This window comes from Opisthocomus hoazin, chromosome 11 (assembly GCF_030867145.1).
Source record: "Opisthocomus hoazin isolate bOpiHoa1 chromosome 11, bOpiHoa1.hap1, whole genome shotgun sequence".
NCBI lineage: Eukaryota > Metazoa > Chordata > Aves > Opisthocomiformes > Opisthocomidae > Opisthocomus > Opisthocomus hoazin.
The window spans coordinates 11,264,119-11,285,531 of NC_134424.1; the positions used below are offsets into that span (position 1 = coordinate 11,264,119).

The following is a 21,413-nucleotide window of genomic DNA, read 5'->3' on the forward strand; positions in this document are numbered from 1 at the left end:
CCAGGGGAAAAATACATATAAAATACATCTCTCTATGCATAATTTTTCCTAACGCTGGCGGCGGGGCGGGCGTTGCGCCCGGGGGTGTGCGCAGGGCCCCGCCTCTCCCCGCCCCGCCGCATGCACCGCCCGGCGATAAAGCGGCGGGGAGCCCGGCCGTGCTCGGCAGCGCCGCTCCCGCCGGCCCCCCCGGGCCCCCCCGAGCCGCGCCGCTGCCCCGGGGGGCGGCAACGGCAGCAGCAGCGCTGCCCCCGCCGCGATGCCGGGCTGGAGGAAGAGCCTCGCTCTGTGCCTGCAGCGGATGCAGGAGGACGGTGAGCGGGGGGGGGAAGGGGGGCGGAGGGGATGGGGTTTACCCTCCGCTTCGCCTTTTCTTATTTTGGGGGCGGTCTCCCTGGGAGGGGGTCAGTCCTCTGCTGGCCTGGAGCTCCGCGGGTGGAGGGGCTGGAGAGGGATGCTCTCCGTGCTGGTAAACTTTGCTGCAGCAAACCTGTCCTTCCAGCTCCGGACTTGTCTGGTCTCCGCTTCTCGGGGTTTTTCCCCCCCTTTGAATGGTGGGGGCAAGCGGGAGCGAGAGGTGGCTGCGCGGACCTTGCTGGGTATTTAGGGGGGCTTGCAGCACCTGAGCTCTAACTTTCCCCGGCTCCTGGCGCTGCTGTTTCCAGCTGGTGATGGTTCCCAGTGCCCAGCTCCAGCTGGGGATTAAGGGGTTTGTGAATTGCACAGAGAACGTGTCGCGGTAGCCCCATTCCTGTCGTGCTGCTTACTGGTGCTCCCGGTGACTGTCAGTTATTTTGTTTACGTGGTCAAGAGTGTGATGTTAAATAAACGCTGGATCTCCAGCTCGTGGAAGTCGGGAGGAGACATCCACGAGGTGGCACAGCCTAAGGGGGGTTAAACCTCGCGCTCCGGCTCCTGGGTTTAGAGAGGCACAGAGGTGAGGGTGGGGGGGAAGTTCATGTCTCGAAACGAAGTGTGGTTCTCGTGTGCTCTCATTAGGCTCAGGTGGAGGAGCTGATCTGGGATGGGCGGAAGGGAGCAGGAATGTGTCTCTTGCTAACCTCAGCTGCTCTGGTGCAAGTGGTTAACGGCAGGATTTTGTCTTGCATCCCTGCCCCTGACTGCCTCTCTGGGTTGTGCGCTGGTAAGCAGACTTACTAAATATCTGAAGTGACACTGTTGCATCGTTTGGTGCAAGTAATGCAGAAATCAGGGAATTCTCTGGTCCTGCTGGTTAATAAGCATGGAGAGAAATTGTGCTGTCAGATGCTCTGTAAGGTGTCAGGACAGTTGTTCAGCTGCTGAGTCTTTCTGATGATGCTGCTTTACTCCCACTGCTCTGGGACAACACCATCTATTTCTGATATTTGACCCCTCTGGGACCACAACTTCCACTTGGAGACTCCAGCCACCTGAGATGAAGCTGTTAAAAATCTTGTCCTGTAGAAGAGCAAAGCGATCCCCTTCTCGACGCACTGAGACCCATCGGAGTGAATTCAGCTCTGTTATGGTGCAGTGCTTCGTAACGCTGCCCTGCTGCAGCTGACAGGGATGCTCTTGCACTGCTGGACCAGGGATGGCTTTAGGGACCTTATGAAGCACTCACAGCGGTGAGCCCTTGATGTACAGTTCTACTGGGTTAGTGTGTTTATCGGGTTGCTTTCTTTGTGACTTCATGTGCAAGTACTGGCTCTGATCTCTGGGGTCTATGTAATGCCTTTCCTCCTCACCTTCCCTTCCTCTGACTTCAGTCCCAGCACTGCAGTGAGTCTGTGACTGGTGTGCCTCCCTTCAAGTACGCTGGGCATTTTCCCGAGTGAGACTGCATTTATTTCCATGGGTGCCTCAAGAGTAGTCGGTCTTTGGAAGTTACCGTTTAGTTAATCGTAGAACGGTTTATCTGGAGGAATAAATCTTGCAGGCTTGAGCTGGTGAGCTGTGTAGAAGAGGAGGAGGTACATGCCTGCTAAAGAATGTGCTGAGTTTGTAGCGAACTTCTTTCCCCTTTCCCCAAGGCAAGCAGTTTGACGGCTGTTTTACAGCGTTTAACTCTGCAGGGGTAGCAGAGGAAGTATTTGGTAATGTTTTTGTGGCACTGCAGTATTAACAGGTATGGTATGGGCTTTAATAGGATGCTAGAGAAGGTTTCACATGTCACGTATAACACTGCCAGGAAATCTCTGCAGGGTTCTTTTCTGACTTTGATTCTGCAAATCAACCTCCAGTCTATGACGAAGTACTGACTTCTGGCTTTCCTTATTCAAAACAAGTTATGTCTGCCTTGTTGGTATCTCCATGGCTATGCAGATATGGTAGTTTTTGTTTCACGTATCTAAGCTGGGGACCTTCTCCTGCAGGCGTGTGTGCTCTGGCCCATCGACATGTTAACTTCCTTTGAGGACTGCAGTACCTGAATTTCTAAAGGAAATGTCCTGGCGTTCAGCAGGAGCACAGTTGTGATGAGAAGAGTGGTATATTTTAGTTACTGAATATTAATGTGATGAGTATCTCTTGCAATTTGCTTTCATTCAGTGCTGGTTTGGAAGCCTCATCAATCACAGTTGGTACTCGAAAGGTCAGCCATGGTAAGTCACAGAGAAATGCAAGATATACGTGAACTGTGCTGAAGTATGATTGCCATTTCAAAACATCACTCACAGTGAGTTTCCTTATACATGTTTTGCCTTAAGATTTCCATCTCTTGGGGGATGAGGGTGACTCCCTACCAGTGTGCAGCAATGCTACATTCTGTAATGTATTGTTGTTTCCCACCACAAAAGGCTTGTGCGTGGGACATACTACTCCTTATTCTGTTTCATGCAGAAAAAAAAAAATTGATGTTAATGGCTTGGAAATTCTTGGTGGAATATGTGTTCCCTCTAGCCTGTATCAATAACAGCTAACTCCCAAGTCAGGGGGTTGATTTGCTGCTCTCTAACTGGGGTTGTCTTGGACCTGGGAGCGGATATTTGAGTGTACATCCTGGCACTTCGGTCCATCACTGCTCTCTACAGAGCTGTGTGGCCAGATCTTGGTGCTGATTTACCTCTCTGATAGCTGGCCCTCTCTTGGGGCAGCAGGGTGAACTTGTTGGCCATGACAGACCCTTTCCCATCTTGATTCACCCCCTCATGCTGCTGTCCTTTATGTGAGGACTGCAGGATTTGGACTGTATTCTTGCTGCTCCCAGGCTTTCATTAGCAAAAGAAGCAAAGGCTAATTTCTGCTTTGGGAGCATGAATGTATGTGGGCAGGTGGGAAAGCCTGTGGGGATTTTGGCACATCTGAGTGGATTTGGAAACTGGATGCTGAGAAATAATAAACTGCAGACAGCAGTGGAGATGCTTTTATCCTAACTGGTGAAAATAAGTGTTACCTAGAAGCATATGATTTGTATAACATGGGTTGCAGTAGTGGGCAGATGCCCTTTGCTAAACCGATGAGATTTTTCCATTCTGCTGGGAGGGAATACAGGGCTTGAGTGTAAATTTAAGTTGTCAATATAATTCCCCTTTCTCCCGCAGATGGTTTTCCTTCAGTAAAACCAGAGAATTTGACTCTCGCCTTAAGTCTGATATGATGCTTTAGTTAAAAAAACCCCAAACAACCCAAACCTTAAGAAAGACTGACGTAATGGGATTATAAAATGCAAAGTGAGTTACCCACCCCTTGCATGAATCATGGGGCAACTGGAAAGCAGGCGGGGAAAGGGGCAACTCAGACCTGCTCCAAAAAGTGACGATATTGCAGGGTTACGTTGCTGCTGTTTGCTTCCTTCTCTTGTATACAGCTCTGTGCTGGTTACCTTGGAAACAGCTGTAGGCACATATAGGGGCATTTGGCTGCTGTGCAGCCATGGGCAGAGGTGTCCTGTGGTGCGTGGGGAAAGGGAAATTCTTCATGGTGCAGGATGAGGGCAACAAAGTAAAAACCCATTGCCAGATCTCCCTTTCTTACCTGCATTATCTTGCTGCAGGTGCAATTTGGCAGGAGTGGGACCCCAGGGGAAAATTTAGCAGGGGGGTGGTTTTCTATGATTTTGGCAGAGATTTTAAAATTTTTATAATGAGAAGGTAAAAATATCACAACAGTCTGTCTGGAGGGGGTTTATAACAGCTGGCCTATAAACATCAGCTTTTTATTCTGTCCTCAGAACAGTGTGCCAGGGTGTTTTGCTCCATAGCTGTGAAACTGATTATGACTGGAAATGGGCTGCTTCTTTACTTAATCACACACATCAAGGAGAAACATCCCAATAAGATGAAAATTTGCTGGTTTTGCATGATTAGCAGAAAATTAGAAGATCTTTCATTGAGTTTCATGTTGTTTGTGATGTGTGTGTGATGTGTAGAATAACTAAAATAGTAACTGTTAAATAATGTGAGTTGTCTTTTGTTCACTTACCCATAAACATTTTGATCTTGCAATCTGTGTGGTGTGCATAACTTGAAATCAGTTGAACTATTCTGCTGCTTAAAATGAAGTGTTCACTTTTGAGCTTGCCATATCAGAAATAATTCAGCCATTGAGAATGGAGGCTTTTGTATTTGTTAAGTCATCTTAGGACCATCTTTCAGAGCTAGGTTGAGTCTGAGTTTCGATACATTTTCTTGCAGAGTCTTTTCATCCCAACCTACAATGACGTGATCTATTATACTGCCACTTAATTTTCAGTAAAGAAATTCAGCTGGATAGCTGTCTCTTAAATAGCGTGCAATTGAACTGTACTGTGGTTGAAGGGCTGTTTGAACTGTGCTGTGGTTGAAGGGCTGTTATGTTTGTCTGTTGAATGCAGCGTATTAATATAGTCCTGCATGTGATACTCTTACGGTGCATCCAAGCTTTGTCAGAGATGAGGACTTGCACATGGAGTGCTCAGGAATTTATGGGCTGCTGTTTGTTGGTAATATTCGTTACACAGGCCACTGCTTTTAAACAAATGTGGAAATAGAGGTTCTGACCCTCCAGTAAAGTGTGGTGGGGAATTAGGATTGCTTGAAGGCTGTGGTGGCAATGCTGAAGGGGTAAGGTTCATTCATCAAACTGATGGGACAGCCAGAGCAAATCCTGCTAGACTTTGATGGGCTCTTTTTCGTTCATTAATATGTTGATGTGGATTTGGCACCCATCAAGTGAGGGAGTAACAGCTGCACCCAAGCGCTGTGCTTCGCTGCTCCACTCCTCACAGGCTGTCACACTGTCATGCTGCGCTGAGCTTGGGCTGCTGCTTCTGATCATGTCCTTCAGCAATCATAAAATCTAGCTCTGATTGAGAAGTCCTGCACAACTTGAATGAAGCCACAAGGGTTTTATATAATGACTCTAAAGCCTTGTTGAAATTTGACTAAAGACAGATATTGATCATTGTTTTGGTTTTTGAAGTGGTCTGACAGATTTTACTACCTGAATGTGATCCTGTGTTCACAGAATGTGGCCATATGAAACTGTATGGACATCATGCAGTTCTGCTCTCACTTTCTTAAGCTCTTACACTCTGTAGTGCCTCTTGTGAAGGAGATTTTATTAGCAATGCTGAGTGATGCTCAGTGCTGAGTAAATGCGTCAGCTGCAGTGGTTTGGCATGTTCTCCCTCTAGAGGTGCCAAGGCTGGGAAGTGTTGGGGGAACCTTTCGGGAAGCTGAAGACCATGATGGAAACCATGAATTGTGGGAGCCAGGAGAATTTCAGAGTGGGAAGAACTGTCAGATCTGTCTGGATTCAGGCCATGCTTATTGCTCTCCAGACCTGTTGGTGTTGCTATGAGCTCATCCCAAGCGTAGTGGAAAAGCACGTGGGCAATTCCCAGGAAGTGGATGTGATACTTGAAACAGCTCCAGTCTCAAGCTGTGATTGCAGCTGCTGACCCAGAGGTCCTCTGATGCTCCAGGTTGCACTGAGGTGAAGATTGCTAAGGTTAAATTGAGGTGTGTAGCAAGTCTAAGAGGTGGATGATTTGCTCTGCCTTTTTTCATTTGCTGTTTGGATCTAAGTAGGCACAAGTGCAGGGGAGCTGCTTGGTTATACCCACAGCCAGGGCCTTGGTGGGTGGATAGCCAAAGGAGGGCTTTCTGCTAGGGTGTGTGCTCAATGCCAGGTCATCTGTTTCTGTAGTTAAGACTGTGTAGACCTTCTTATGGGTGTCCTGTTTTAGGATGAGAAAGACTTTGTTAATTACTTGACTTCATTATGATAGACTGAAATCACTTATTTTGAAACAGAAGTTAACTTATGGAGGTGTAACTATAGTAGAATAATTATCAGGGTATAGCTCTGAAATTATCCCTTTGTAGATGAGCCCTGAGACAGTGAATTAGGTGTTTCTGGAGCTCTGCACCACATAAATGGAGCAATTTCTTTTAAAAGCCAGTCCTAGCCCTTGAAGCTCTGAGCAGTGATCTAAGCCTGAAAGGCTTGCGTAATGCCTAGAGCAAGTCAAAAACTTGCTATGCTCATCCCAGAGGAGCCACGTGTTGCCTGCTCCAGTGAATGCTGGTGATGACCCTGCATGTACGGCAACTGTTTTTGCATACAGGTCTTGGCCCAAATGTAGCTATGCCATGTAAATGTCTATTTTGCGTTCCTGAAACTAGTATCACTACTGTGGATTGATGGTGGTTTAAGTAGGATTGGAGGATTGGCAGTGTGTGATCTGGAAAATAAATCCCATGCTGCTGGACTGTGTTGGAAATGGTAGCTTCTCTTCTGCAGTGCTTGGCCTGGGTGAACCACTCATTGGGATAAAACATCCCTTCTTGGAAGGGTCTGCATTTTGTCCTGTTATACTTCATCTTCCTATGGACTCCTTCCATTGAGAGGAAAAGTAATAAAGTTTTCTGTTTAAAATTCGGGCAGGATTGTTTTTTTCAGCCCTCTTGTCAAGAGAACAAATTATCTTTTTTATCCCACTTTTTTCTTCCTCTCCTTGTCTTTGGAAGATGAAGAGATTCAAATAACTAAAACAAATAAATTCTACAATTATGGTGATTTCCCTGTTACTGACTCCCCCCTCATTAATGTTAGACGAACTTGGCATCTAGTAATTACTGGCTCATGTTTTTGAGCCAAACTGTTTTCTGGCTCCAGCAAAACTTGCTGATTCCACTGATAGCATGGGAGAGCAGCTTTCCACTGGAAAATTGGTTCCATCAAACATATTTTTCTGACAGCTTCAGGTATTTTGCACCAAGACCACTCTGCGTTTAAGGAGAAGGGGGCTACCATGTGCTGTTTGAGATCAAGGAAACGCTGTGCATTAAGATGTGGTTAGATCCACATCTTATCTGTGTGTTTAAGTGGAGGTGTCGGTGACCCTGCCAGCTAAACTGCTGTGTCTTGATGAGTAGAAACCTCTTGCTGAGGCTGCAAAATAAATTCAATTCTGCACTCTTCAAGTTGTCTATGAAGTAACAGACTTTTTTGCTTAACAACTTTATTTGCACTGTGAACAAGGCATTACAGAGCTTTCACTTTAGCAGTTATTTTAACGCTGGCTGCCATGTTGTTGCTGGAGTCGGAGGCTATTCTGAGTATGTATTTGGATTATAGATATTGCCACCTTTTCTTGTGCATATGATGCTGTTAGTCATCTTGGTGACACTTCATTCATCTGTGCAGAGAAGTAAAGGTCCTGGCTCACATTCAAGTATTGCCTCATCTATCCCAAGAGGGGAGCTGCTACTAGAGGCAATGGTTACATCAAGCTTGAAAGATCTCACTTGGGTCCTGTGGGATGGAGCTAAGAGTGGCCTCTGGATTTTTTTTTTCTCTCCTGTCTTCCAGTTAAAAAAAAAACACAAAAAACCAACCCAAACAAAAAACCCCAACCAAAACCCCAGACTACTTCTCCATTCTCAGGGCAAAGTTCAGGTGATCATACAGTGTCTGGGCATCGAGGGGCCCCTCTCATGCCTCTGGTCCCAGTTTGACAAGAGCAGAGTATATGGACTCATGGAGGGATGGGGGGCTTGTCTTCATTTACATCCCCTTGCAGGAGAGGTCTTGAAGCTTTAGCAACAAATGAGATGCAAAGAAACAAGGAGAAAAATAAGAATAAGGCAAACTGTCAGGCAGTGTGACAGTTTTACAGAAATTAGCAATACTAAATTGCTCTTTCCTTGCTTGGTACCAATGTGCTTTCCTGATGCGGGTTCTGTCTTTTCTATGTGTGTTCCAGGAAATGATGATGTCTCTAGGAGTGGCGGCTCCCTCATTAAAACCATCTTGCCCAGATGCATTGCTTTTGACTCCTGAGAATCTGGGGAAATTCCCTGGGGCTGTCACGGTGGGATGAATATAGCAAAGAGCTGGGAGGATGAGTTAGTAAATATTTGTAGCAGCTTGTCCCAGGGTTATGTGTTAATCCTGAACAGAGGGCACTATTGGGAATGAATTTTTTGCTTCTAGATTAAATATTCTTGTGCTTACTTTCATCTTGGAATAGGAGGCAGTCAATCTTCTTATTGTACATATTGTCCATAAAAAACCCCAAAAGCTCATGGACCTCCCTTTTTTGTGATGGGGGCGCCTGTGCAAGGCAGGGAGCAGTGCTGCTTCTGTCTTTCCCTTGGGAGCATTATCTCTTCACCCTTCCTTCATCTCTGGTTTTCCTCTTCAAGCAGGGGTATATGTGGTCTCTCTGACTGGCAGTCTTCAGTGACTTGAAAAAACCTATTGCAGCCAGCATGCTTTGTGGGGTCTTGTTCCTGCAGGATGCATCCTGCCAGGTCCTGGGAGAAGAGCAACTCTGTGTGCTTGGTGAAGGACACAGCTGCTCAGAGCTGGTATATGGTTGACCTGCACACCTTATATATAGGATGTGGATGTAATTGACAGCTCCTTGCCTCTTCTGTACCTCAGTGTCCAGAGATGATATGGTCTTGTGGATACTGTCACTGCAACAATGCTCTCATTTGCCTCCTTATGCCTGTCAGTGGCCGAGGCCCTTTAAACTGCAGGAGTATTTTCTTCTGACTCAAATAAGGAAGTCTTTCTAGACCAATAAGAGGGAATGGGGAGTGGAGGAACAAATCTTAAAGCTAATGCTCAGCCCCAGGAAAAGTGAGTGAGTGACCACGGCAGAGCCGTTAGCAGTACTGGAGAAGATGAAAGATGAGAGTTGCTTTAACTCTGCAGTGCAGAAATCAATACAAGTTGCTGGAGAGTGAATAAGGATGAAAGAGAAATAACTTGGTGTTCCTGCCTTCCTTTTTTTTTTTTTTTTAATAATATTTGCAAACAGCTTTTGGCTAACTGGTTTAAATTGATTTTTAACACAGAAGCCACAAGTTATGGAGGTTCCTTCTCAGGGGGTTGGAAGGTAGCTGCAGATAGCATGTTTGGGCTTTGTCCCCACGTGGGTCTGGAGGCTGATGTGCTGCCTCTAGGTTGTCTCAAATGAAAGTGAAGTTCAGGCATGCTGTAAATCCCATAGCGTGTGTTTAGATGAGATATTGATGCTGTGAGCTTGCTCCAACTTACTGGTCATATTTTGCTACTCCAGCATGTTTCATAGACTTAGTGTCCTTCTTTACATCCTATCCAAACACCTTGTGTAGTAGCACCTGGTTGCATGAAATAGCTGCCATGTTCCCCAACAGATCAGGTTGTAGTCCAGTGGTAACTACATCAATTCCAGTGTGGCTGGCACTTATTAATTAGCCAGTTAGTATTGGGGATTAAGCCACAGGCCTTTTGGTCCTGTGCCTAGCTCTGTTCCCGAGTGAGTGTAGGGCTTTGAACAAAATAAAATTATTGTTTAGTTTCTCAGAGTGCTGGGGAATTTTCTTGTCAGTTGAAATTAATGGGACTGAGGAGTTCTGTGCCACTTGAAAAAACAGTCTGCAAACCTCTGCATGCCCCAGTCTTCACGTCTGTAGGACATGAGTAATGACTGCACTTTAAAAGGTTTTGGCACTCAGATCATAACTTCTCTGCTTAACATCTTCATACTTGGAACTATGCCAACTGTGCAAAATATTTGGACAAATGACCAAAATGTGGTAGAAAATGTATTCCTGGCACAGGGCTGCAAATCCATTGCAGCACACAGCTGGACAGAACAAAAAGTTCTGTTTAAGTGGATAAAAATTTCCCTCTACAGTAATGATCTGTGTTGCGAGTTTACTAGCTATCTAATCTGGTTTCCATCTGTTATATCAAGTGATAATCCTCTAGTAAATTAGGCGCTGTTAGCAGCCTGTCTGGCTGCACATCTAGGCAACCTGCCTTTGAGGAATTTTGAAATTCACCATAGTCAGTCATGCTGCTTCCTCAGCCTCCGGAGACTGCATTTCAAGTGTAACACAAAGCTGAGCTGTCTGTCTTGCTGCTTTAATTGTATTTATTCTGCTTTTCCTACCCCCGCCTGCTAAGGGTGTTTGGCCATGTATAGGGATGGCTCATGGGTTGTGTGGGTTGGTTTTTTTTTTTTTTGAATAGCCATTGTAATTGGCTTTTTGGCATATCCTGTCCTACTTTAATGTAGTTCCTTCACTGTCACTGTGCCTACACAGGGGCTTGTTAGTAAGTGGGCTGGGGATCAGTAAGCAAAAAAAAAAATAGCAAACCAGGCTGTGATGCTCTGTTTCTCTAGGGCTTGCTGTAAGGTGAGGCTTGCTGGCTGTAATGTGTCCTTGCCTGGGGGTGGGCTGTGCTACAGCCGTGTGTCTCCAGCTCGCAGAGCTGGGCTTGCTCCATGATGAGCCCTGTGCTGCTCTCGCAGCCAGCACTAGCCCTGCGCTTTGGGGCTGGTCCTTGCCAAGGGTCACATACTGCCCAGGAGTTTTTCAGCAACAGGAAACACTGCCGTGACTGCCATCCAGTTGCTGCCTCTGAATAGTTAGGAGGAAGCATGGCTTTTGGCCAGGGAGTGCCATCCTCTGTTACCCATCTGCTTTCCCAACTGTTGCTTGAAGAAGCTGCCCCTCTCTGGGGGTTTCCCAGCAGGGCAAGGGGACACCGATTCCTGACCACCCTTTGTGGCCTTGCCACTGACTTAGCTGGTGAGCTTAAAGTCCTCAGGGTGCCACTTTTGTCCTTCGCTTCTCTTCTCCCACAAAATCATGCTATGATGTTGAATTGCAAGCTGCAGTGTTGGTGCTTTGTGTCGTTATAGTGGTGAAGAGCGTGGAGGTCAGAGCAAGGGATGGGAGCTGAGGGAGTGTGGAGCGAAAGGGCTTGTTTCACTGTTATCTCCCTCTGCAGCTGCAAGTTTCTTACAGAAATCCAGCTCTTATGCAGCTGGCTATAGGTGCTGTTCAGCAGTGTGCAGGGAGAGTAGTGTTAAATTGCACTGCAGGGAAGTCCCTTGTGCCTGGGTCTTGGCCTGACAGGCATGTTGTCAAAGTCCCTGCATAGAAGTGGGGAATCTCTTCAGCAAGGTATAAGGCAAAACTACTGACAAGGCAGCCCTTGCATTACTGGGGTGGGTGGTGATGGCTGGCTCTACGGTGTCTTATAACAGTTGAGGAATTTCCTCTGTATGTGAACACGGTAGGGTTTTTTGGGTGTGAATCTAACTTATTATTGGCGCTAGAGGCTTTTCGTAGCCCTTAAGTAGGTGCAATATCATTATTAGCTGTGCCTCTGTGCAATGGAGTAGTCCAGCATTTGACCTGTTGAACCTCAACACCAAGTAAAGCAAAAGCTGGGAAAACACCCTAGAGTTGTGATGGTGGCCATCAGCTTTGCAAACTCCTTTCTAGAGCCTCTGCCCCTGTGCAAACCCTGCTTCTTCCCCACCCACAGCTTTCCTTGTTCAGAATTTCTGTCTGGAGCCCAGCAAATTTCCCCTGACGAAGCACTGCTCTGAGCTGATCTGACAGTTGGTGTGCGAGTCCTGTTCCCCATCTACCTGTCACCTCCTCAGCCTGCTGCTAACCAGCCATGTTGGTTAGCCACCGGCAAGCTATTAAACCCTTAAACAGTTTTGACGCAGTGAGTTAGTCAGGCTCATGAGTTGAAGGCGAAATAGGCACCATCGTACAACACAAATACTTTGATCTGTGCTGTGAGAGTGATGCTGATGGTGTTTTGAGCAACGTTATGTGAATAAAGGGGCAGAACTCTTTGAAGAGATTTTCTTTTTGTAGATATTTACCTCTTTCATGCTTAGGAATGTGAAGAAGAGTGGAGAATAACAAGTTGTGTATGGATAGAGGAAGTAGGAAAACTCATTTATGCAGCCAAGTAAGCAAGAGAATGGAGGTGGTTTGCTGGACTGTGCTGTGTCTGGATGGGTTTATTACAGTGCAGCTTTCTTCTAGTGGATGATATTCCTATTTCACTGCAAGAGAAGACAGATCCACAAAAACTTTTGTGCAAAATTGTCCTCTTCCCAGAAGGTGGTTGCTACCCACCAAGACAGTAAGTCCATCTTTCTGGCCAACTGTGGTGACCCAGCATTGAAGGCATCTCTGGGGTCTACTTGCCCCGTAAGTGAGATGTTAAAACACCAATCGTCCAGGATAATACTGTTTCAGGAGCTCACTGATTTTTCAGCAGAGGGAAGTGAGTTAAAATGATGAGTCACTGACCTACTTGAAAATGAACAACCTCCTCAGTGTCATTAGAAGCTGGTAATAGATCATCCTGGACAAGAGCTGGTGAAAGCGGATTAAGGGGTCCCCTCATGCCTGCTGTTGCTCTACATTGTGTGTAACTGATGTTGTACTCAGATTTTTTTTTTTTACAGGTGAAATAGTAGTACACCTTGTGTATAAAAAGCCAACAACTTCTTGTGAGTGTAATTGAAATTGTAAGAGCCTAATCCTTATTAGTCCAGCTATAATTGCTACAGAAAAAAGGAAGAATAATAATGCAGTTAAAATTGCTATATGTGCTATATGTGCACGTTACTCACTGGTGGAATATGATGTTCATATTGATGTTTTTTCTTGCTCAGTTAGTATCTGCTTAGGGTATTTTTTCTTTGCCGAGACACTTTTGCACCTTTGCTTATCAGTCTGCAGCTTCAGGTTATGTTACAGCTTGTGTGTGTTGGATGCTATTTGTTCTCTTCATTATCCCTACAAGCAGTTTAATCCAGCTCCAGGTGTGTATTTCTTTAACTGATCATGGGTAAGTTGTTCAGAGCTCTGGGGTCTCCAGTCTCAAGTCTGTCCCATCAGTTGCCACCCTGTGCTGCTGTTCCCCTGTGCCACATTCTATACCCCTGCTTCTCAAGTGTGCTATTTCTCTGTGCTGTTGTCATCATGTTGACCAGAAATATCTCATTCTTCATAGAATAACTGCTTGTTGTGAATGCCCATGTGAGACTATGGTTGTACCATACAGAGATCTACAGCAAAGCCATAGACACCTGGTCAATTAGAGAAACTGCTGCCACAGCTGAATGGAGTAAAACAAAGCTGTAGGCAGGTCAAGAAAAGTTCAGATGGCAAGCCTGGTGAGCCTCAGTGCTGAGGCCTTGCAAACTCAATACAGAGCTTATGGCCAGTTACTGGCCATGGCAATGCCATGTTACAGGGCTGCATGGTTAACTTCTGCAAGCAGAGAAGATACAGTGAAGAGTCATCAGCAATAAGGAAAGAGAGGCTGGTGGTGTTTTGTGCTGGGAGGCAAGATCAGGGATACGTGCCCTGTGTTTAGGGGTGCCTGTGGTCTTTCTATTGACCTGCTGGTCTTGGATGTTGTGCCCTTGCTGAGGAGATGTGGCAGTGACAGATAGAGGGGCTGGAGCTGGTGTAAAGCACACCTCCCATTAGAGTTCCTTGTGTGGGGATGTCTGAATCGTCTTGCAAGCAAATTCCCTGCAGCTTTTCTTTTTGGCAAATTTGTGCCTCTCCTCTGCTCCTCCATGTCCGGGCTGAGGAGCTGCTCGTTTGTTCTGGGCTTTAGGTAGCCACAGGAGGTGTGGAGAGGATGTGGAGAAATGACTGGCTGCACATCTGGCTTCCTTATTAACTTGTAAAATACTCTGGGATCCCCCTTTGTGAGAGGTGATGAACAAATGTAAAATTTTTATTTTAAAATTGAATAATACTGTAATGATTCTCTTGCTTTTTGTAATATAGACTAACATTGAGCTCATGCTTGCTTGTTCTCTTGCTGTTAAGATTTCAGTCCCTGCCTCTTCATTGTTTCTTTCCTATCTCTGATACCTGCACAAGGCTTTGGGGACAATGAAGTGAGAGTCTGCTACTGAAGTATCTTTTATAGGTTTTATGCCAAGCCTTGACTTTGGGAGATCAGTCAGTGTTGTGTGCAGGTATGATCAATAAACCTCCTGTTATGTACTTTGGTATTAAGTCTTAGTTCATTGATTTAAGGAGTTACCAGGAAATAGGGAAATAACATGGTTAATTAAGTTAATTTGATTGTAAGGTCTACGGGGATTGTGCCTTTGTGTGTTCTCTGAAGCACCTCAGACACCTCTGATCACTATAAAATAATGACTTTTTCCTCCCACACACTGGCAGTTTAAACTATTTAGTTGTTTTAAAACTATTTGTATTTCAAGGCAACTAATTTCTCCATGAGCCGTAGAGTTACAGATGTGTAGCCCTTGGCTTCAGAGATTCAGGCAGAGATGGAGAGAGGGATTTTTAATAGGGTTCAGCTAAATGATCCCAAGGAATCTGAATCCTTGTATTTGTTTGTCAAGACATCTTGCTGAGTGGTTACCTGTGCTTTTAGCAGAAAGCCTGTGGGGCAACTTCTAATGTGTTGGTGGTTTACATCTTGGTCTTGGAGTTAATTTTAATTACATTCTTTTTGCCATCCAGCAAGGCATGCAAAGAAATAATATATCAGGCTCTAGATAAATCTATTCTGTGGCATCCATTTTTCAGGGAAAAAATAAACAGATCTCCCTCTGTCTATAATGGAAATTTATTCTGGGTATATGAAGTAAAATCTAGCACAGAGTTATTCTTCTAGAGCTTGTATTTCTTCTAATTTATAGCTCCTCTTTTTTTCTAAGTGAATTGGAGACTTAAACCTCCCGTTATGGGTCTGTAATTTATGTTTTCAAAATTTTACGATTGTTATCTTTCAGTGTTTTTATGAAGCTCTGCTGTGGAGGTGCTCGGATAAGGTTGTATATTAAATATTGGCTAATTCTCTAGGACCAAAACTGGGATTATAAATTACCAGAAACGTTCTCTCTGTGTGAGCTCGTTCTCATGGTAATTTCTTTAACCTCTTTGGAAGAATTAGGGAAGACGAGCTATAGAAAGATGGACTGGATGAGGCTATTATGCAGCAGCTGGAAAACTGTACTTGGGCTTACCTGCATAGTGATTTGTTGTCACTGTGGACAGACAGATTGACTGAGATTCCCTGTCATCTGTTGAGGGTCTGGTAAAAGTCGACTTTCTTTAATGACCTTCTGAAGGAAAAGAGAATGTGCTCCTTGCATTTTTAAGACGGCACCAAGCGTCACAAAAATATTGGTGAGGAAAGTGTGGGCTTTGTGGTCTCTTGAGACACCTTCAGGAATATTTTCTGATTCCATAACTTCAGAGGAAAAGCAAGGAGTAAATGATACGGAGGATGCATAAAGACTGCATTTGGTCCTTGTATGAATTAGCGTTTCTTGTTTGCTCCCTAGTATTTGCATAGAAAAAGGGGGGTGAAGGGAGAAAGCACTTCTGTGCTGCTTGGCAATGTACCAGTCAAGTGAAGAAAATTCCTGAAGTTGGATCTATCTAGTAATTTATCTTGAAATTGTATTTATCCTCTAAAATTTTTTGAAACTTAGGCCTGAGCTATCTGTGCCTGCTGTGTCACCCTTTCTGGGTGTCCTGGGACTCTTCCCTGTGCTTTCAGTCCCACAGGAACCAAGGAGTCATCTGAACCTAGAACTCTAAAAGTTAACAGATTTGGTTTGTGTGTGGTTGTTTTGTTTTTCCTGCCGCCGCCCCCCCCCTCCCCCGTTATCAAAAGCTCAACATCATTTAATTTAGGAACATATCTGCTGCTCCAAATCCCATTGTAAGAGCAACTTTGCGTTTTTCCTCTTGGCTTGGCTGTTATTTTTCCTAGTGCTGTTTTTCTAAGTGAAACAAATTGGCATACAAAATTTTGCTATTTCCATAATGCTATCTGTGAGGGTATAAATGACCCATTTCCCCTCTGGCCCCACCAGTTTGTCTTGTCAGGAAAACACTTAATCCTAAATCTTGGTAGCCAAACTTGTGTGTACTATTCTGCTGCATGTTGATATGAAGTGGTGCTTTTAAAATGAATTTCTATGTGAGGAACTTGGTTTTCAGTATTTATTTAATTACTAAATAGAAAGCAAAGATTGTTTTGTGTGTAGTGTTTTTTTTGAGAGGGGAAATATTTCTTTACAAAAATGCTTTCCTTGAAAAAAGACAACTTGTTTCTTCCTGGGAGGATGCAGTAACTGCTGCTGCACGTGGTTGGTACAAAATCAGAGGTATTAAAGAAATGCCTACCCCAATGGTAACTGAACTCCATGAGGACAGCTTTTCTGAAGCATTTAAGTGTTGCGTGGTTGGAAGTAGGAATTGGTGGGGGCTGTGTGGTATGTTGTGGTGGTGAGTTTTTTCCTAGACATGGATGTGTGTTAAAATCTTGCTTGCCGACACCTGCATTTGCAGAAGCTGGCTGTCACCCAAATGAAAGACAGTCTACTTGTCTGCCGTGCCTGATGTATGGGTGATCTTACTGTCATCAGTGGCAAATTTATTGGCTGCACTGTGATTAGATGGAGAGCAATGGCGCTGTGCAAGCAATGCAGTGTACCTTGCTCTCTTGCATTGCCATCCCTGTGGACAGGAGGAGCAGGAGAGGGTGCCGGAGCCATCTGCCAGCAGTTCGTCATGGTTTTTGGCAGTGAGCATCTATTGCCCTTCACCAGTTCCCTGCAAAGCTGCTATAAGATGCATGATTAGATGTATAAGGCTTGCCCTCCTCAAGTTTAAAGCTTCCTAGGTGTTTCTGCAAATGCCTCTCCAATTTTTCCCTTCTCTCACCCTTAAGTCCCACTATGCAGCATTATTCCAGCTGCTGCGAGAAGCTTCTCTAACTAGCTAAAAGAGCCTGTCTGCTTTATCCGATCTTCCCAATGTTAGCAAAACCCCTTTTCTCTCTAATTTCCACTTCCTGGATGTTAGAGGCTCTAAAATTAGTTTTGAGAGCTTGTAGTTATGTGTGGAGCTGAAGCAGAGCAGGGGAAGTGATGTTCCTGGAGGGAAGGGAGAAGGCTTGCCCAGGGCTCCTCTGTCTTGCCCCCTCTAGAAACCTGTGGACACGGAGTTTACATTCTGTAAACCCAGTAAAATACAAATCTCTGGTATGGAACAAGGAGCTTTTAGCTTAGTCTTCTGGTGTAAGTATTTTAGAGCTAAAGAATCCATGTTATTTGGGCTGCAATCTGGCAAATTACATGCAGAGCTGAGCAGCTCTGTCCCCTCTTCCCAGGCTACTGAGTCACCTGGGAGGCTGCTGCTCTTCTCTCTCTGGATAACTGATAGTGGCTTATAAACTGGTCACACCAAAGCACTTCTGTGAGCAGCATGGGTGTTTTGCTGGCTTTACTCCGATGGTGGAGTGCTGGTGTGGGCACTGCATGACCTGTGTGGGTACAGTCAGCTTTCAGATGGCAATCCCCAAATCCTCTTTTCTGGCAATAGTGATGGCTGTCATCACAATCATTATCCAAAGGGCCACAGCAAGCACAAACCTATCTCTGTGCACGCTGGAGTACCTTTGCTCCTACATATCTCTCTGCATGCAAGAGCTGCTCAAACTGCAGCTACATCTTGGGCTGTGAGATATCCTGCAGGCTGGGGAAATCCAGGGTGAGGTGTCACTGGAAACCTCGCAGTGGGATTCCTGTAGGAATGACAGTGCTTCCTTGGGTGTTGCGAATGTTTGTGAGGGGTATAAACACCAGTGCAGGAGAAGGGGAAGAGACCACAGGAAAAGAGATGAGTGGAAGAGATGATGCTAATCCTCTTGCCCAGGACCAGAGGCTGCACTAGGCAAAATGCCATTGTCAGTGAGCTATGATGGAAATCCCGTGACATCTGGAGGAGGAATACCAAAGTGCTTCTGGATGAGAAAGATTGCTGGTGACAACTGAGAGCTCCTGCAAGTGTGTTGCTCTTGAGCAAAGAGGAACTCAAAAGTTGAACCCAGAGAAGGGATGCAAGGTCAGGTGGGTACATTTGTTCTGTAAGCCCTCAACACCCATACCTTCATCCTGAACACCTACAGGAGGAAGCCTTCTGAAGCAGCTGTTTTACTTGATCTATATACATAGGCTGTCTCAGGCAAAACACCAGAAATCCCTCAAAAAAAACAAGAAGAAAGAGAATAGTAAAGTACCTGCAAACTACTCTCAAGTGCTGCCTCTGCAGTGGATACAGCTTCCAGCAGCACAAATCACTGCATTGCAAACAGGAGCTTGCACTTGAGTACTGAAATAAGCTGTAAAACTCGAAATAAATCATTGAAAGTAGCTTGGCAACAGCTTGTTTGGTTCTCAAGATTGTTTGGGGGGGAGGAATGAAACAAGATTTAAGCACTAAAAAACCTTGAAGTAGTCTTTTTCCCACTGTGAGTTAATTTGCAGGAAACTGCTTATGTCTAATAGTAACATCTGAGTGTAGAGAGGAAATAAGAATTTGAGGCTGTTTTGAATTGGCGTGGGAGACTGAGCAGTGCAATGTTTCTTTTCAATTGGAGTTTCAAATAGATCTTGGGACACTTGTCCCTTTTGTGCCCTGGCACCCCCTTGGTCTAGCTTTCCAGTGGATGTTTCAATCCTCCTTGTCCACAGAGTCTCTTTGTCTAGCGCATTGCAGTAGCATTTGCCATCTCACTGTGGTAAGCACCAGAGATGCCCTTGCTGCACAGCAGCCCCCCACTGCATGGATGAAGCCTTTACCTGTCCAGGGCCACTGTGACTCAAGCAATTTGTCAGCCAGATTCTCTGCTCTGTGCACTTATGCAAGGTACTTGGCAGTCCACAATGAAGTTGAAAGCTTACCTGTCTTCTGCTCTCAACTCTGGTGATGCTGAAGTGTCTAATGTGACTCTCTCCACATTATTCTTGAGGTTGTTATGGACCTCTTCTGAGGAGTTTTCTCGTTTTTGTGGCTTCCTTTCTGCTAAGACCTTATGTCATCTTTATTAGTGTCCCAAACCCCTGAAGGACACTGACAAGGAAGAAGAGACCCTCTAGCTTTAAGAGCTTCAAGATTGGGACTTGAAGAAATGAAGCAATAGAAGGTGCAAAAACTGGGAGAAATGCAAGAAGGTACACAAGAGTTTAAACACAACCTGTGGGCTTTGCCTCATGATAGAAAGATGGTGGAATGTCTTAGAAATCTTTGGTACAGCTTGATTAAAATTAACTTTGTAAAAGTGATGATTTAGTTACTCTGTCCTCCAAAATGGACCACCCTTTCCTGCCTCTTTGCCCAAATAAGAGTTGTAAGCTAAAGCCAGTGTTGAGAAATACAGTTGTAGCTCAAGTCTGAGGCTAGGAGATGGGAATGTGTGAGGATTGCTTACTCCTGACAGTGTGCTACCTGGCTGTGGCATTAATTCACTGCTCAGGACTGCCTTGGCCTTGCTCTTGTACCCTTGTCGTTGTCCTTGTATCTGGCTGTTGAGCATCATCAGACAGCCAGCCTGAGCTTGTCTGCTGGACTCTAGTTCTCTGCTAGCCCTCTGATCACACTTTCTGTCTTTGTGTTTTTGTGCAAGGTTTTGAGACATCACACACACCAGCATCCTTTCAGCTCATCAGACACATGTAGCTACAGTACTGGCAGCTTTCATTTGCTGTCAGCAACTCTTACTTCTCGGGTTCCTTTTTTATTTTCCCAACTCTTCATTTTAAGCAGATGGTTGGAGGCTTTCCCTGTTGGCAAGCTCCAAATGAAGATGCTGTAGGATGGTATTTGTTTGCCCAGCTTTCCTGTGTGCCCCCTTTCCTCACTGCAGAAAGGAAATCAGTGCTTTATCTCCTCTTTCCTCAATCCAGATGCATGCTTCACATGGCTATGCTGGGTCTGCAGGGGCTGCTTCCCCCTTGGGCTGTGAAGAGGAGCTGGGGTCACTGCCTGAGGTGGAGACACCCACACTGCGGAGTCCAGTTCTCTGGCCAGGTGTGATTTGTAGTAAGTGGTGGGTGTAATAAATGGGCCTAAACCCTTTGAGACTAGGGGTGTTCTACAAGGCAGGTGAAGACATCCAGAGAGGGTGGGTGTCCCCAGCCAGGAAGCCCCTTTGCCGACTTCAAGGCAGAAGGGAATGAAACTGGAGATTCGGTAAAAGCGAGACCTTTCTTCAGTGAAGGCTTTGATTAGTGCCTGTGATACAGACATGCCAGTCAGTCCATTAAATCCTAACATCATTTACCAAGTCCTCGGAGACCTTGCTTTCAAAGAGCTGTGAAGGTGGCTAAGGGCAGGAAGAAATGAGCAAGGGAAAGAATCTGTGTCCCAAGTTGGAAAGGTGTCTTGGCAGATTGCCTCTTTCATCTTTTGCCTACTCAAAAGACCAACTACTTGGTTTACGTAAATACCTGCCCTGCTGCCTCCTAAAGATCTGTTTTGGGTAGTCCCTTCTGCCAATGTTTCTTCCAGCATATTGCAGGCATCTGTTTAATTAGAAATAAAAATTGATTAGTGTGGTCCCTAGGGGGTCTTTCAGAGGTTTGGCAGCAACTGCAAATAATATATGTGCAGCTGTGTAGTGAGGGGGTGAGATGGCTGTTACTCCTCTTAAAAATTGATCTGTGGTGTTCCTGGATATTGATCTGAACCTCCTGGACAGAAGATGAGCCAGCCCTGTTCAAGGGCAGGTGGGTGGAAGCTTCTTGAGTAGACTGGGAGAACAGCCCACTATCTGGGAGAAGAAAGTTTACTCTTCTTGGTCCTGTCTTGTATTTTAACTTTTTTGTCTAAGAACTTCCCTTACAGCCGTGATTACAAGTTTTGGGTATGGAAGTCCCTGGTGTTTAGCACCTAGTGGAAGCTGTAAATGGCAGTCTGGCTGTACAGATCTAGCACATGTCAATGTTGTATATTTGCTTGGGGAAAATATACATTTCATCTCCCAGGCATAATTCACTGTAGTGGATGCAGGCAGGATGCTGCTGCACTGAGGAGCTTTGCTCTAGCTCATTTCAGTATTGTATGTAGCTGGTGTGTGACAGTAAATGAATTGATCTAAGTCTGTATTGGCACAGTGGGAAAAGCAGTCTGTCTGATGGTGGCTCCAGTGCTTTTCATCCTTTCCTATTGCTACTGATTCACAAAAGTCCACATGCTTTGCTGGGCTCCCCCCGAAGCTACATGTGTGTCTCAGCTCTGTGAAGTGAGAAGGGCAGGCAAAGTGTGGTGAGGCAATGACTTAATCTAAGGAAGAAACATGCCTACAGACCAGAAGCCAGGAGTCCCTCTGCACTG

The 21,413-nt window shown here is 45.3% G+C and overlaps 1 protein-coding gene across 1 annotated transcript in view; it reads left to right on the plus strand.

Moving 5' to 3' along the window:
• The first annotated feature begins 233 nt into the window (after positions 1-233).
• The window catches only part of GRIP2 (glutamate receptor interacting protein 2), a 298,775-nt gene continuing 277,595 nt past the window's right edge, over positions 234-21,413 (plus strand). The window contains exon 1 of the mRNA XM_075432678.1: positions 234-314. Coding sequence (XP_075288793.1) covers positions 260-314 — 55 coding nt within the window. The 5' untranslated portion in view covers positions 234-259. The remainder of the gene's footprint in view (positions 315-21,413) is intronic.